Below are 17222 nucleotides of genomic sequence, written 5' to 3' on the forward strand. Positions count from 1 at the left end.
ACAAGTAGAACACGCTTTCTAACAACAATAGTATGCAAACGGCATGCATTTCCCCTATGCCTCTGAAATATGTTTTATAGTTTATGTAACAATTTTTAATTAGAATTTGTAAACAGCAATATATTTCAATGACGTTTTCATTGTTGAATTGTGATTTGTTGAATTGTTGAATTGTGAATGTAAAGTTCATGCATATGTTTCATGACAAAATAAGCATTTTTTCTAATGAGCCTTCAAATCGTGAGTCTTTGACTACTAATAAAAGCGTTGAACATTGATTACAAACTTTGGCTTGTTACACATTAAGTTCAATGTCGATTTAATATGAAAGAACATTTTCAAGTATGTTGTTTCTGCATAAAGAGTGTTTAAGATGTAGGTATTAGGGATTCGGTGTTCCCAGTTTCCGTCTTAGTCAATAGTTCCACGGTAGACATAATTCGATAATAGATTAATACATGAATACATATTGAATATTGTGAATCAGGACAACTCATTATGTCATTGCCATCGCAAAAGCGATTCATGTTTTCAAACTGCGGCACTTAAGACTCCGTCTTTCGCAACAGTCTAAAACCTAAAATCATAGTGCACCAAACCGATTTTTATTTCAGCGGGTAACTCTTTGGCAGCATGACCAACAACACCCTATCAGATTTTCTGTGGAACCAGAAATGGTGGTTTCCGGCTCATATGCACAACCCCGGGGGCCCCGACTACTACCCAACATGGCGAGATCTAGACAACAAACCCGGAAGTGGTCTATACTATCCTAAAATCCAAGACCTTCATCTGGGCGTTGGATTGGGTGTTCTGATGGTGATCCTACGATATTTGCTCGAAATGTAAGTCGATTATCTATCGATATTTATTGGAAACATTGGTCGATCATTCATCGATATTTACTCGAATCATAAGTTGATCATTCATCGATACTTACTTGAATCATAAATCGATCATTCATCGATACTTACTCGAAACATAACGCGATTATTCATCGATACTTACTCGAAACATAACGCGAACATTAATCGATACTTACTTGAAACATAAGTCGAGTATTCGTCGATATTTACTCGAAACGGATACGGTCGCCAATGCAATATTTTTATACTGACTCTTTATTTTCTATCACATATTTTGTATCTCTAAATTTTCAGTCACTGCTATTTTTTAAATTTTTTTTTGTATCTCAATTTTCGAACACAAAAAATATAATTATGTTTCAGTGTCCAAACACTGTGAGTAAATACGGTAGTCTAAAAGCGGTGTTATTCGGGTTGTACTTATTGCAGATTTTTTATAACGAATTACCTGTTCATGATTCGCTCTTGTAACTTAGATATAACTTTTTAGAGACAAGTTTAAGCAACAAATAACCATAAATGAATGTTCAAACGGAAATACTTTTAGTCGGAATGTATAGAATTATATATTTATTATCTCCAGATTCGTCATCATTCCTATGGGACACAAACTTGGCGTAAGGCGTAAGAAACATGTGTACGTGGAACCTTACGAGAAACTAGAGGCAGTCTACGGAAAAAAAAGCAAAATGGACGGTGATGCAATCCATGTAACATAACACTTCATATATACATTCAGACAAAATAGTGTTTACATTCAAAGCTTTTTCTTATTCAAGATAATTAAGTTTTGAACACTAATTGGCGTCAATTATCAACTATTTTTGTATGCAGTTCACCCGATAGGTTTAGTGACATAGTCTTCAAAGCTCATAATAACGTTTTATTTCTATTTATTTAATTGCAACACAACGTTTTCCACTGTTCGTAAAATATTCTAAACTATAAGTTAAATGTAATGGCCTATTGGCCCCATGACAATAACAAATTGTGTGACCGTGATGTTCGGCCGTCTCTTAATACCCTCTTCTGAAGAACAGTGTATTAATATATATTGGAACACCCAATGCTGACGTGTCAATTTCCGACGGGATCTTGTGCAAAACCACATGCCCAAGACAAATAAGGAAGTCCGCTATTTACATGAAATCATACAACATTCAATCTGCCGGTTGCCTACCAAGACATGTTTAATTAGCGAGATAAGCAATGAGTAATTAATTTGGTGTGTTATTCTGGTCTATTTGGACCTTATTTATAATTACCATCTGTATTGCACATCTGATATCGTTCTGAAGCATGTATCCGTTAATTCATTAATTAGCTGGGCTCTTTGCTTGTAAGATATTGCTCATAGTAGGACTTTTTGCCAATTGAATTTCTGTTGTTTATAATTTTCCAATGCGTATAATATTTTGTTTACTAATATTTAAGATAATGTTTAACTTGTTACGTTACAGTTTTAAAGCCTTGGCAAGCGTCTTTTCATCTACATGTAATTACATGATCATCAGGTTTAATTGTAATTTGTTTGGTCAAATAGCTACACAAGGCAAAATTTTAACTAACCGTGGAGTCATGTTAATAGATAGGAAAATAATATGTTACTGAAATTTCGCTTGGTGATAGGAAACCTTTCGCCTTCGTGAACTTTAACTGTGCATGGTACATTATTAACTTTAAATTTGATTTATTGATGTTTATTCCGTGCTTCGTTAAAACTCTTTCCTTGTGGATGTATTATATGTTCTAAAACAAAGCTCTTGAGATTTTCTGCACATACTAACATACATGTATTACGGAATACAAAGAAACGTTTAAAATGATGAACATACCTTGAATAATATTTGTATACGAATAACGTCATACTTGGTTAAAATCATTTCAATTTATGTGCGTCTTTGTCAACCACCTTAAGAAAAACTTTACACTATAAACAAGAAATTCTCTCCTGAAGATGTTAAAGGAGTAACATTACTCGTGCAAGTATTTAATTAAGTTTTTTTTTTTTTTTACTGCTATGATATAAGTTATACACAGGGTTTCCGCCCGGAAATGCGGAATGGATGTCGGGCCCGTTCGATATGGTTTTGGTTCCCTAATCATGATATGAACATGTAATATTTGAGAACCCTTCTGGTGAAATTTGGGACAACCTTAAAAGTGTTTGTGCACCCTTTGTTTTACTTTATTGGAAAACAAAATATGAAGACATGGTAAACATCATGTATCGGTCCCATCGATAGCTCGACTATTAAAACAACCGAATCCTTTATATTGATATTTTGGGTCTCCCTTCGCTTTTTGTTGCTTTACAAAGTTTATCGTTTATTAAAAGTCGGGTAGCTAATTAAGGCATGTCGCTGGACTAAAGTGATGTCGGTAGACAACCCTGGATTAAGAATGCATGTCGGTAGCGCCTTGTCATAATAGCATGGAGAAAACCCATGTTATACAACAAGACACGGAACAGAACAAACAGTTTAATCAAGATTTTTTTATTTTAATTCCCACCCATTTTATAATTGTCAGAAGCTAAATATTAACGGTGCTGTTATACAGGCGCTCAGCAAGCAATTGGACCTCTCCACAAGACAGATAGAGGTTTGGTTCCGGAAAAAACGAAAGAACGACGCCCCTGTCCCAATAAAAAAATTCTGTGATAACACGTACGTATGATTCATTCGTTAAAATTTGTGCACGCCATGTTTTGTGTGTTTCTTTTGTAATCAAATCGTATATATAGAATATAAATAACTCTGTTAAATTATTTAAGTAAAACGTGTACTTTTCTTAAGTTGCTGATTTACTCAGACTTGTTCTAGGCTACATTATGCGTTTTGTAACATTCATGAACATCTGTGATAAAGATATAATTATTAATGAACCACTTAATGAAATAGGCTTGTAAACATATTTTAGATTTTTTTAATGTCATTTAATGTGTGTATTGACAGGAAAACAGTATACACAGTGAATGTATTGCATAGTCTTACATGTTATTTGCTATTATGCAAACGTTGTTTTTTTATTGTCATATTTTTTTCACCTTAAATATGTTATTGTGTAATTTATATGATTCTCTGTCTTGAAGATCTCTCGTTTGTATACATGTTCTTGGCCGAAGGCAGAATGCCGGATTGCCAATATTATATGAAATGAAATTATTTTGGAATAACCTCACATAATAATAAAAAAAGTTTGATAAACAATCTTGAATTTCCAAGCAGAAGAAACTGGGACTGGGAATGCAAAATCTTATGCGCTAAAAATGCCCCACTCAGGCTTGTATACTTAACTGGGATTTTTTTAATCTACGACATATCTTAGAAAATCGTTATTTTATCAAATACTGAAAAAGTTTCTATAAAACAATCATTTTTCACGCTTTTTGAATCCTGATTCACAGGAAATACAAATCAAAGAGCCATTTTAGTCCAGGTTAAATTTCTCTGCCCCTATGTTTTAGCAATACGATTAGTGTATTTGCGCACACGTGACCTTATTTTACAGATGGCTATTCCTGTTCTACTCATGCTCATTTATTTATGGAATCAACGTGATGTGGTCGGTGAGTATTTTTTTAAGTATACTCTATTTATTATTTACATATATTGTATTATTATCTATTTATAAATATGGGTGATTTGATTACACATGGTTGTTATATATTTATGGGCATGATTCGCTTTGTAAGCATAGGGCGGTGTTATTAGCATGTTAAGTTTGTATGTAAACGTCTGTTGTCTGTTTATGGGCATTTTTCTTCCTGTGAACAAATAACTGTAGCCCTTGTTTGGAGAGGGATGCAGTGCATTTATGCCAGAGCGGATAGTCACGGGACACAGAAGATGGCGACGTCTTTGACGAGACAACGTTGATATCGTATTAAATTTCGTTCTATATCTCGACTTTACTCGCTGCGAAATTTCTTAGCCGGTCACAAAATTACAGCTTACGCTAAGAAAATTCGCAGCAAGTAACGTGGAGATAAAGAGCGAATATTAATACGAAATAGACGCTTATCACTTTCTTGCTGATTTGGATGGATAGAGGGCGGCATTTAAAAAAATAATACAAGTAATAAAGGATATAAAACGGCGAAAAATACCCGTTTTGTCAAGGACGTCGCCATCTTGTTGGTCAGTAAATTACCTGCTCTGAGTGTTTGACGTTTTTGTATGCATTTGCTATTAGTCCAGTTTTGGAGCTGGCATGACTTTGGTCTTTTTATGGACGTGTCAGAATTCCATGCGGTGGCTCTCCGGCTAGATCAGTGGTTGGTTCACACGCTTCTCACCTAGGCGACCCGGGTTCAATTCCCGTTGCCTCAGCATGTGTGTTGGGTTGGTTGTCACCATACCGGACAGCTGGGTTTCCTCCGGGTACTCCGGCTTCCCCCAACAACACAAGTCCACGCAAAAATTGAAAAAAAAAAACAACGAAATAGCTTGAACTTGCATCTATACTTCAAAATTCGTCCCAACTTTCGTGAGTCTAGTAAGTTAATAAGGTGTGACTTCTGAGGCACACTCCAGGGGCCCGTCTTATCAAACATCGTGCGACATTCTCACCTTACGATGCAATTTTCGAAGCGCTATATATACGTAACCGTCACATTTATAATTACTCGTGTTGGACATTTCCATTCATTTCCAAAGAAGCTGTCAAATATCCATTATATTTGAAACATACAGATCATAATCGCAAATAAAAAAAATAATCGTAAGTTAACAATGTCGTACCATCTTTGATAAGACGGATCCCAGGTCCGCACATATTGTAGCCTCTGGCTCGGAAAGGACCTCATCAACCATACACACGCTAAGATCTGTGCGCTATTTATGGGCAATTTTGCTTTATATGTGATGTATCGGTAATCTTTCCGTGGATATTTCCCATATGAATGCAGCGGGTTGTAGACAATCAATACCAGTATATGTGTACAAAAACGGGATATACTATCTAGAAATCTATGTCGAATGCATGAATCAATTACTACTTAGCGGAAATAACTCGAGGATAACAAATATACGGGCCATGGAAACGCCACATTCTCATACACAGGCAAAATCTTAAATAGCATGAAATAATATGTGTTGCTTTCTAAATTATTGTAGAACCACTCCACACATAGAGGCTGACTCTTTGTTAATCTTCAAAGGCTTAATGAAAAACCCTATTGTGTTTGTTCTGAATTAACTATGCCATCTGGCATCAACGACTATGGGAAATACATGTATGTTTCGCATTTATGTCTTAATTTTCACGAGCGTTAGTGAGGTTGAACTTAGAGATTGCAAGGTTGCACGTATTTCCTACGATATTTTATGGTCACCAAACATTTGTTTGGTCTTGTAAATGTTTAGATCAGAAACTTAGAAGTTCAGATGTAAAAAAACGTTAACTTGCCTTTCTTATGAGTTATAACTCGAGTTGTATGCACATTTTGTTGTATACCTTTAGAAATGACATGACATATACAAATAACAGCTTTTATCTGCAGATTTTCTGCCAGTAAAGCTACGGTACTGAAATATATATTTCATTTCAGTCTTATATGCGTGTACTTAAAGTATTAAAATTTCACTACTTTTCAGAAACCATGGCTTTGGAAGACAAAAGAATGTTGGTACGACTGGCCAGTACAGGTATATATTAACCTTAATAAGAATGCGGATTCGTACATATAAGTTTTGTGTGAATATATATAGGATCTGGCATGAGTTGTCATATCATACCATTTTTTATTAAACGAGTTCAGGAATTTTGTAAGTAAGCGAGCCTGTGGCGAGCTTACTAACGAATTCCCTGGACGAGTTTAATAAAATATGGTATGATATGACAACGAGTGTCAGATCTTTTTTAACACATGCTTTTAAATGAGCAAATTAAATAAATATTAACGCAAACATTATGATAAATCGCTAATGTTGTTTACATTTCGTGACGTCATTTGACGTTGCAATGTCATTTCAGCAAAATAACAAAATGCGATTGGTAAATAAACGAAAACTAAGCCAATGAAAACTCTTAAAAATGTTGTATTACACATGTGTTATACAAAAAATATGTAATGGTTGTATTACATGGGACACAGGGTATAGCATGTGATAAAAAGGCATACAATTTTTCCGTAAAAATAATTGCATGCTGAAGGTATCAACTATTTAAGAACACATTTATTTTCCCAGTTGCATGTGTTCAAAACTATTTTAAAAACTTCTCATTTAATTGTAAATTGAAAACATATATTTTTGTATAACAATTATTATTTTTTAAGGTAAGTTAGAAACACCCAACTTGTTTTTCTAAATATATTTTTGTTCTGGGCGTCATGTCTTAAATGTCGATATGCAATCGTTTTCTCGATATGCTGTTATCAAGCGTTTTCTCTATATGCTGTTATCAAGCGTTTTCTCGATATTATGTTATGAAGCGTTTTCTCGATATGATGTTATCAAGCGTTTTCTCGATATGATGTTATCAAGCGTTTTTTCGATATGATGTTATCAAGCGTTTTCACTACATGATATTATTAAGCGTTTTCTCCGCACCTGAGTTAGACAGAGATCCATATAAATATATTTCATAAAAGGGATCCATTTCGACAAAACCTGTCATGTGTTAATAAATTTCGTATGTATAGGTATTATTTGTGTATGTTGCAACGACAAAAGGTATTTCCGCCATTCACAAAACGTTGACTTTGACAATGGAGTTGGATTTTCTTCAGTTCATCACTTCTCCATTTTGGCTAATTTGACTAAATAACTACAGGCGCTTTTTCGACACACTATGTGCGATTGCATGGCGACAAAAAGAGGTATGATGAGTGTAGCTAAACAATTTTACGTGGCGTATCGCATTTTATGTCCGCCTATCAATCGGGAGGTCTCAGGTTCAATCTCTACTAAGGAAGCGTTTTTTTAGATCTCCCAAAGACACCAAGTAGTGGTTCTACCCAGGAAACAGACTCGAAAGCGTTTCAATAAAGCTTAGCAGTTTGATGCTATGGAGCTTAAATAGAGTTTTTCTTAAACGTAACCATCCAAACGTTATTTTAGCCCGTAACAGACGACGTGTTTTGGTACTACCAACTCGAGGTGGCGTTTTACTGGGGCTCCCTCTTCACGCTGTTCACGGACCATAAGAGAAAAGTAAGTGTAACTCAGCGGGTTTTCCCTCTTAATAAAGTACCGTTAACGGCACTTTTCCAAGCGAAAACACATTACAAAATTCCCAATATTTGTACAAAAGTAATTAACTTTGCATCGATTTTGTTAAAAAAAGAGTATTCTCTTCAACTGAAGAAATTAAATGAGCACTAAAACTGAACATTTAAGCAAAACAGCATATTAAAGGAACATTCAATTCCCGTTCCCTTCAGCATGTGAGTTTGGTTAGTGGTCACCATACCGGACAGGTGGGGTATCCTCCGGTTACCCCGGCTTCCTCCGACAACACAAGACCACAAGACCATCCAAAATTGAAAAATCGTTGAGTAACAACAAAATAGCTGAAAATTGCAGCTATTATTCAAAACTTCGTCCCAACGTTTTTGATTCTAATAAGTTAATTAAGTATGAGTGTTGGGGTACACATCGGGTCCACACATAATGTAGTCTCTGTCTCGAAAAGGACCTCATAAACTTCGAAACACACACACACTCACACGCACACACACAATCGCTGTATCTTATACTAGTAAGTGTACACTTAGAATGGTAAGAGTGCCTTAGTGAATCGCTATAAGTGTTAGGATAAGTAATACATATTACTTCTTGTATTACAGTCCACATTAACCGATAATAAAAACATTTAAATGCGTAACAAAATGGCATATCTTTAAAAACAGGTTGACTTAACTGCAAGCGTTTTCGTTAAACGAAGTGCATGTAATTTTTATTAGTTTCGAAAGAACTAGGTCTAATTGAATATTAACGTAGTGCATTTACAATATTAGCTCAGACTTTCGGCGCAGTAAAATTAAAACTTGATAAAGTACTACCAAATCTCTACTTGACCGATGTTACTGCGGTTTTGTTTTATTTTTGCAACTTAAAACGATTTGTTTTTTAAGTAATTGTGGACCGGGGCTTAAAGCACGTCACAATTAAATAACATGTCTTGACATCGACATAATATAGGTAGAGAATATGACTACATGGCTATGTTTTATTACGAAAGCTGTCAATTCCAATGAATAATCGCATTGAAATTCGAAGACTATAATTGGTCTTATTGGTGCAAACAGGTACCAGGTGCCTGCTAATTTCATTGTCACGTGGTACCTTTTCGCACCAAAGGGGCGATTATATATAGCCCTACTTCCATGGTATCGGTGTGTTTGTTGTTTTGTTGTTATTTTCATTCAAGGCGAATCGTTCATTCCTGATTAGGCCTAAACAAATAGTTATATTTCCTGTAACCCGACCGACCCTTGACCGACCCTTGACCGACATTGACATGTTTATCCGCTTTGATAGAATAAGATTGGTTTTCTGTCAGTAACAACATATAATGACAACAAAGACATATTGAAATTTGAAAACATGTACATGTAGTAGGTATCTAGTATAAGTAAACTAAAAGATGACATTTTTTAAAATTAAAACATGAAAAGTGACCATAACACATTTTAGAGATTGTCCATGTTTTTGCGATTGAAGTATGTTGAATTTTAATGACTTTTTACGCAATGTCGGCATATACTATACCGACACAGAAGATAACAGTAAAATACATTCATGCATACGAAAGTTATTGAATAGAAACCATTTTATATAATTAGTGACATTGACATTGACCGAACTGGCCCCAACTACAATACTAATCAAGGTCTAATGTGAGCTACCTACACAACAATTAGAGAACCAAACCTCCATCCTAACCTAAATTATTGAGTTTACATCGTTCTTTTTTTATCTATTTTAAGAACCAGTGTCATTGATTTCACTAGCCCCACATGCAATCTCAACATACGAGGAGGATTCATGTAGTAGCTCGGACCATTCGATGAATAGTATAGCTAAAAGCAGTTATAATTCCAAACACTAAATTTTATAACGCGGTATGTCGGAAATACTGTAAAAACTGCGATACTATTAAACAGAAACGCATTCACATACAGTTACATTTCCAAAAATATATTACAGGATTTCATCGTAATGACCCTGCATGACTTGTCCACTCTCGCTCTGCTCTACTTTTCCTGGATGGTCAACTTAGTGCGCATTGGTACACTGGTTCTGGTCATACACGACGCTGCGGATCCATGGTTATCAGTAGGATCACGAAGACTCATTTATATTTGGTTATATTTTTTATTTGCTGATATAAACCTTTTGTACACATGAGTAGAAATATAATCCGCATTGTGCCATAGCTATTTAAATAACATGTGATTGGGATGCAAAGTGTGCTTTTTTTTGTTCTTTTAAAGTAATAAGTATTGCATGTTTTATTGATGATAGACGGTTTTATATTTAGTTAGATACACTTTGTACATGTGATATAAAACGCGTTTTGTTTAATAAATGTAAAGTTCCTGTATACCTTGATTAAAATATGTCCACGTAAAATCCACGTACTAAATTTATGTATTTTGTATTATCATTTTGTTATACCCTAGAAACTGTAAAGTTTAGGTGTAATAACAAATATGTTATATTTGTTTCGGATAATAATGTATCGATTTACTGATGTGTCGCCTTCAATGAACAGATGTAGTTCATCAAGTCAGATTTCTAAAAACAGTTTGGCCTTCTCGAAGTGTGAAGACACATTGATTAGAAAAGAGGATCCATCCTTTACGACCAATAAAAAAGAACGCGTTTAATTGATATATCGGTATAACGTCTAATAGGACAATATAAATTATAGGCTGAAGTGCCAATACAATAAATTATCCAATTAAATATATAAGAACGTAGACGATGTGAAAGTCGGAATAATTTGTATAGAATATAATGGTATAGTATTTAAGGATGCTCTATCCAATCGTTTAAAATGGAAGGAATCCTCGTAATACCTACATTTATGATTAAATTTGTGAATGTTTGTATTTCAGTTAGCGAAAATGGGCATCTACCTTCACAACAAAACATTAGCAGATTTAACATTCATAGTGTTCGCATTGCTGTGGTTTACAACGAGATGTTTTCTGTTCCCGTATTTGTGAGTACGACATAAGAGATAGAATAACATATTTGCAGTTGTATTAGCTCAGTTAAGCACATCGTGCTCATTAGCTTTTATGATCGCCTTTTGTCCGTCGTGCGTCACGCGTCGTCCGTCGTCAGTATTTACCTTGTTAACACTATAGAGGTCACATTTATTTCCAATCTTCATGAAACTTGGTCAGAACATGTGCCCCAATGATGTTTTGGACCAGTTCGAAAATAGTTTCGGTTGGCTGAAAAACATGGCTGCCTTGGGGCGTGGCAGTTTTTGTAATATGGCTATTGTAAAACCTTATTAACACATTAGAAGTCACAGTTATTGTAAAATCTTCATGAAACGTAATCAGAATATTATTTCTTATGTTATTTTAGATGAGTTTGAAAATGGTTCCGTACTGTTGAAAAACATGACCGCCAGGTGAGTGGGGCATTTTCCATTATATTCCTGAACTAAAACCTAGTTAACACATTAGTTAATAGTTATATACGAGCTTCCTTTCTCATAGCGCTTCATCTGTTCAGTGACAACATGAAGCAGTTCTAAATAGTATAAGAGGGATTACCACCTTAATAGCTTGCCAATTAGTAATACATAACTATTTCCTTGTCGACCAAATTGACGTGGTATGAATTCGCTTTTTAAGTTTTCCAATTTAAATTAAAACGATTCGTCGTATGCGGTGTCAGCACATTTTCTTACTAGAATGTTTAAATAAAAAGCCGAATTGTAAAATTACAAGCCATAAATATAATGAATACAATACCTGATACAAATTATCCACTCTCCATTGGATGACATTCATGAGCGGATTAGAAAACAATGTATAACTGTGTGCAGTTATACTCCCCAGTCACGATATATCAAACTTCGTTAAATGATATGTTTATAGAACGTTTATGAGAAAGCTGTATGAAAAATACTTCAGATTCATACTCTGGATGGGTTTAGAGATATTCGTGTCTTATCGTGGGAATTCCCGACTTGTGTACGAAAACAGTTTTTGTATGTTTTATTAATACTCTCGATTGGTTTAGAGATATTCGCGTCATATGGTGGGAATTCCCGACTTGTGTACAACAACAGTTTTTGTATGTTTTATTTATACTCTCGATTGGTTTAGAGATATTCGCGGCAAATGGTGGGAATTCCCGACTTGTGTACAAAAAACAGTTGTATGTATGTTTTATTAATAACCTCAACGGGTTTAAAGGCCTTTGCAAACTATTAAGGTAAATCTCAGACTTTAATAAGCATTTTGAATCGATACGCAGCAAGCTTTCAGAGAAATCTTTGTTATTGTTTGGAAATATTTGCGTCATTACAAAATGCTTTAGAGTAAGCTCTTTATAAAGATGATGTATATATTTTGAAATCAAACAAAACAACAAATGACGTTACGTTTTATTATTAGATTGACGTTAATTCCTGTTTTTTAGTGTGTTTATATTGATACAACCGATGAAGCGTTTAGCCGACACATGTTTAGTAGTTACGAGATCAAAATGAACGAAAGTCACATGTTTGCTCTGTATATTTTATTTATTGTGTATATCTTCAGAGTATTATTCTCGAATGAAGATAAACTCTCGCAGGTTCAGAGATATTCGCATGGTGTATACTTTCAGAGAAATACTCTCAACGGGTTTAGAGATATTCGCACATTGTAAATGTTCACAGTTATATTCTGGACGTGCTAAGAGATATTCGCACGTTGTATATGTTCACATTTACACTATTGACGTGTTTAGAGATATTCGCACGTTTTATATGTTCGAATTTATACTCTAGACGTGTTTAGAGATATTCGCACGTTGTATATGTTCACATTTATACTCTGGACGTGTTTAGAGATATTCGCACGTTGTATATGTTCACATTTAAACTCTGGAGTGTTTAGAGATATTCGCACGTTGGATATTTTCAGAGTTATACTACGGACGTGTGTAGAGATATTAGCGCGTTGTATATTTTCACAGTAATACTCTGGAAATGTTGAGAGATATTTTCAAATTGTATATTTTCACAGTAATACTTTGGATATGTTTAGAGATATTCGCGCGTTGGATATTTTCAGAGTAATACTATGGACGTGTGTAGAGATGTGCGCGCGTTGTATATTTTCACAGTAATACTCTGGAAATGTTGAGAGATATTCGCACATTGTATATTTTCACAGTGATACTTTGGATGTGTTTAGAGATATTCGCGCGTTGTATATTTTCAGAGTAATACTTTGGACGTGTTTAGAGATATTCGCGCGTTGTATATCTTCACAGTTATACTTTGGATGTGTTTAGAGATATTCGCGCGTAGTATATTTTCACAGTAATTCTTTGGACGTGTTTAGAGATATTCGCGCGTTGTATATATTCACAGTATTACTTTGGAATTGTTTAGAGATATTCGCGCGTTGTATATTTTCACAGCTTTACTTTTGACGTGTTAAGAGATATTCGCGCGTTGTATATTTTCAAAGTAAGACTCTGGGCGTCTTTAGAGATATTCGCGCGTTGTATATTTTCAGAGTTATACTCTCGACGGGTATAGAAGTATTTGCGTTCATTGACGAGCCGTTCTTCGTCTACTATTTCTTAAACGCATTCCTCCTCGTCATTCAACTTCTGAACATCATGTGGACCTTCTCCGTCGTGAAGATCATGTACAACATTATCACAAAAGGAGAGGTATGCGATAAATTTGACTCTCGCTATGGGAAAACGGGGCTTTACACATGTGCGTAAAGTGTCGCCCCAGATTAGCCTGTGTACTCTGCTCTGGCTGATCAGGGACGATACTTTCCGCCCAGATTGTATTTTCGTTTACAAGAGACTTCATGTAAACGAAAAATTCCATTAAAACGGAAAGTCTCGACCCTGATTAGCCTGTTAGGACTGCAGAGTTCAATCTGGGACGAAATTTTACGCACATGCTTTTAATCCTGTTTTCCAAGAGAAACCCTCATTAATTTTATTATTTTGGTGATTTATTATTTTGGTGAAATGATTTGCTTCTAGACAGCTTCTTGTTGTTAAATAAATAATGACAGAAAAATTATAACATTTATTTTTAGATCATTTATATTTTCAGGTGTTTTCACTGGTTTCGTCCGCGCTATGAAACAAGCCGCGTTCTCGGAAAATAGGGTTTAAAGCATTTCCATACAGCGTCTATCGAGATTAGCCTGTGCAGTCCACACAGACTGGTCAGAGACGACACATTCCGCTTTTATGGAACTTTTCCGTTTAAAAGAAATCCCTTCTAAATATCCAGTTTTGGTCGAAAATGTCATCCCTGATTAGCCTGTGCAGACTGAACAAGCTGATCTTGGATGACACTTTACGCACATGTATTAAGTCCAGTTTTCCCAACCGAAGCGATAGCAAAGACGATGATGGCGAACAAGAAAAGGACTGTACTTGTAATGGACATTCTAGTGCAAACGGTGTACGAACAAATACAAGTGACTCTGAAGATAAAGCCGAAACAAACGGGCTTGGAACCGAACAATACACCAACGGAAATTCTCACACTCGATAAAATCGGACGGTACATTCCATGGAATGTTTATTTTCTAAATTTGCGCATGATTTGAGTGCAATATGACTTTATTTAAAGAGGTTTTATTTACTGATCTGCACGTGCTATAATTACTGATCTTCACATGTTAGAATGTATTGTGCATTTAATTTACACTCAATTTCACTTTTTTATTTCACACTACATTTATGACGAGTGTGCCTTTAATTTTCACAATTCATTTTTTTCCAAATGATCAGGAAGGGTGCCTTTAATCTTAGCAAGTTTATTTAAAATGAAGTATGGAATTAAGTGTTTGTGCCATTGATGTAAACCGACATAAGTTTGAAACACAACCTCGAGTGGGGTTTATTGTGTCAATATGTAAAATTGAAATATGATATAGAAACATTGATACTAGAACAATTGAAATAATTGTAATAATGACATATAGTTACACTCGAACAAAAATATTATTATGATGTAAATAGCTTGATATAACTACTATTTAACCTAATTAATGTGAAATGCTAATTATTTTAGTTGGAACGAATCAATTGTACTTTTTTCAGTAGTACATTTTCTTCTGCTCAAATTGTATTGGTGTTTGTGACTTAATATGTAATAGTTGTCATAGAAAAATAGCAAAACTCCATACCTTACTTATTTAAACACTTAATTTTAAAAATGTTATTGCACTATATATTTTATCATGTGTTGTTTGAACGCGTATATTTGTGTAATTGATTTTCTTATGTTTAGTTATTAATTTAATATTGTATTTATAAGATCAATAAAAAAATTATTATTTTTACTGCTGTCGAAAGTATGCAATATGTTATTAACATTCGTAAGAGTCCAAGATTTACTTCGTGTTATAACAAATGCAGTGGCCAATATTTAAAGGCACTCAGATGCGTTCATGAACTACTAAGATTTCTACACACCGTTTAATTCATTCATATTGGTTTGTGTATAATTAAATAAATGATCGTTATACAAAAAATGTCGTACCCAGTGCCGGATTATAATAAACATTACCTTTTGGGACTCACACCCCAGGGCCCTAGTCCGACTAGTGGGAGGTCCCATAGGCAGTGAATCGTTTGGGAACCACGCCCAAGGCCCCTAGTCCGGCTAGTGTGACGTCCATATGCAGGGAAACTTTTGGGAACCACGCCCCAGGCCCCTAGTCTTGCTAGATTGAGGTCCATAGGCAGTGAAACTTTTGAGACCCACGCCTAAGGCGCATAGTCCGGCAAGTTTGAGGTCAACAGGGAGTGCAACTCTTGGGAACCTCTCCCCAGGCCCCTAGTCCGTCTAGTGGGAGTTCCATAGGCAATGAAACATTTGGGACAAACGCCGCAGGCATTTATATAAAATATTTGGCTTTGTCAATTCATTAGATAAGGCTAATAATTCAGTACATAATATTCTTTCTTCACGGTCTCATGGGGCCCCTTAATCTCACGGGACCCATAGGCAGTTGACTATGCTGCCGAATGAAAAATCCGGTATTGGTTGCACCGCCTCACAATCTACGAAGATAAGTTTTTACACATACTTTGCTTTAACGATAACGATGCCATGCTGACGAAAGCCAGTGGCCCTCTCGTACTTAATGGAGAAAAATGCCACCCATAAATTGTTGTAACTCTGAAGTTTTATCCCAAGACAGCAACACTCGTTTTTTACTGACCGTTTTATCAAACCAAAGACGGCAACGGATCTTCCTTTTAATGTTAAGACATTGATGTTCGTAATGTAAAGTGTGTTTTCTTGTATAACATGTACGACGAAGAAAACAAAAACAAATGAGAAACACAATTTTGAGATAAATATCATGTTTGTGTCTTCATCATTTGAAAATCGGAATTTGAACTAATAGTTGTGTTGTTGTTTGTTTGTCAACTGTAAAACAAAAACACGGTACACACACGGTCTTACATTTTCGTATTTAATTGATATTGCAGTCCGCATCACAAAGTTTTAAATCAAAGTTTGATTTAACAAAACCAACACACTAGTTCACATCGTAAGGTGTGTAACACTGCGTTTTACAAAAATTAAATAACTGATTAGGCAATATGTTAAATATGTTTTCCTTTCGTTTCTGTCTATTTCGTGATTAAACATCGTTGGTGACCCATATTCTTTTTTCGGACTTTTTATTGATATTTTGAAATATCAATAAACACAAAGATGAAACTACAATTTAATTTGATAAAGTAATTTATATAATGTCAGAGAAACAATTGTGGTAATGCCCCGCTATCAGTATATAATGTCAGAGAAACAATTGTGGTAATGCCCCGCTATCAGTATAAAATGTCAGAGAAACAATTGTGGTAATGCCCCGCTATCAGTATAAAATGTTAGCAACGCTACTAGAAAGACAAGAATACAGATTTATTGTCTGTTTTAAATATGGTTTAACATATGAACTTATTTCAAAATACCCTACATATACTAAATACTATTTATATATTTAGAGAATGTATTGGTGTCTTTCTGTAAGTCCATATGGATGTCAGCGATCTATGATGCAAAAGTGTATTTTGAAATGGGTAAAGTTGATATTTTGATTATAATTACAATTTGAAAGCATATTTTCAAGTTTATCCAATGTACTTTATATTTCATGTAGCTATTAAT

General features: G+C 34.8%; 1 protein-coding gene across 1 annotated transcript; it reads left to right on the forward strand.

Moving 5' to 3' along the window:
* Positions 1–620: 620 nt before the first annotated feature.
* Positions 621–14662, forward strand: LOC127840421 (ceramide synthase 4-like). Its single transcript, XM_052368837.1, has 11 exons — positions 621–845; positions 1450–1576; positions 3429–3535; positions 4380–4437; positions 6467–6549; positions 7647–7692; positions 7934–8026; positions 10025–10153; positions 10939–11045; positions 13576–13735; positions 14139–14662. Exons 1-11 carry the CDS (start codon positions 634–636, stop codon positions 14166–14168), a joined length of 1152 nt encoding a protein of 383 aa, XP_052224797.1. The 5' UTR covers positions 621–633; the 3' UTR covers positions 14169–14662.
* Positions 14663–17222: the final 2560 nt, after the last annotated feature.

The sequence above is a fragment of the Dreissena polymorpha genome, chromosome 8 (genome assembly GCF_020536995.1).
Source record: "Dreissena polymorpha isolate Duluth1 chromosome 8, UMN_Dpol_1.0, whole genome shotgun sequence".
NCBI classification, from domain to species: domain Eukaryota; kingdom Metazoa; phylum Mollusca; class Bivalvia; order Myida; family Dreissenidae; genus Dreissena; species Dreissena polymorpha.

Bases quoted from the DNA above. Each gene is read 5' to 3' on its own strand.
- LOC127840421 (XM_052368837.1), top strand. From the start codon at position 634: ATGACCAACAACACCCTATCAGATTTTCTGTGGAACCAGAAATGGTGG. The intron at 7,693-7,933 runs GTATGATGAGTG...ACGTTATTTTAG, and splicing joins TTGCATGGCGACAAAAAGAG to CCCGTAACAGACGACGTGTT. The intron at 11,046-13,575 runs GTGAGTACGACA...GTATATTTTCAG, and splicing joins TGTTTTCTGTTCCCGTATTT to AGTTATACTCTCGACGGGTA.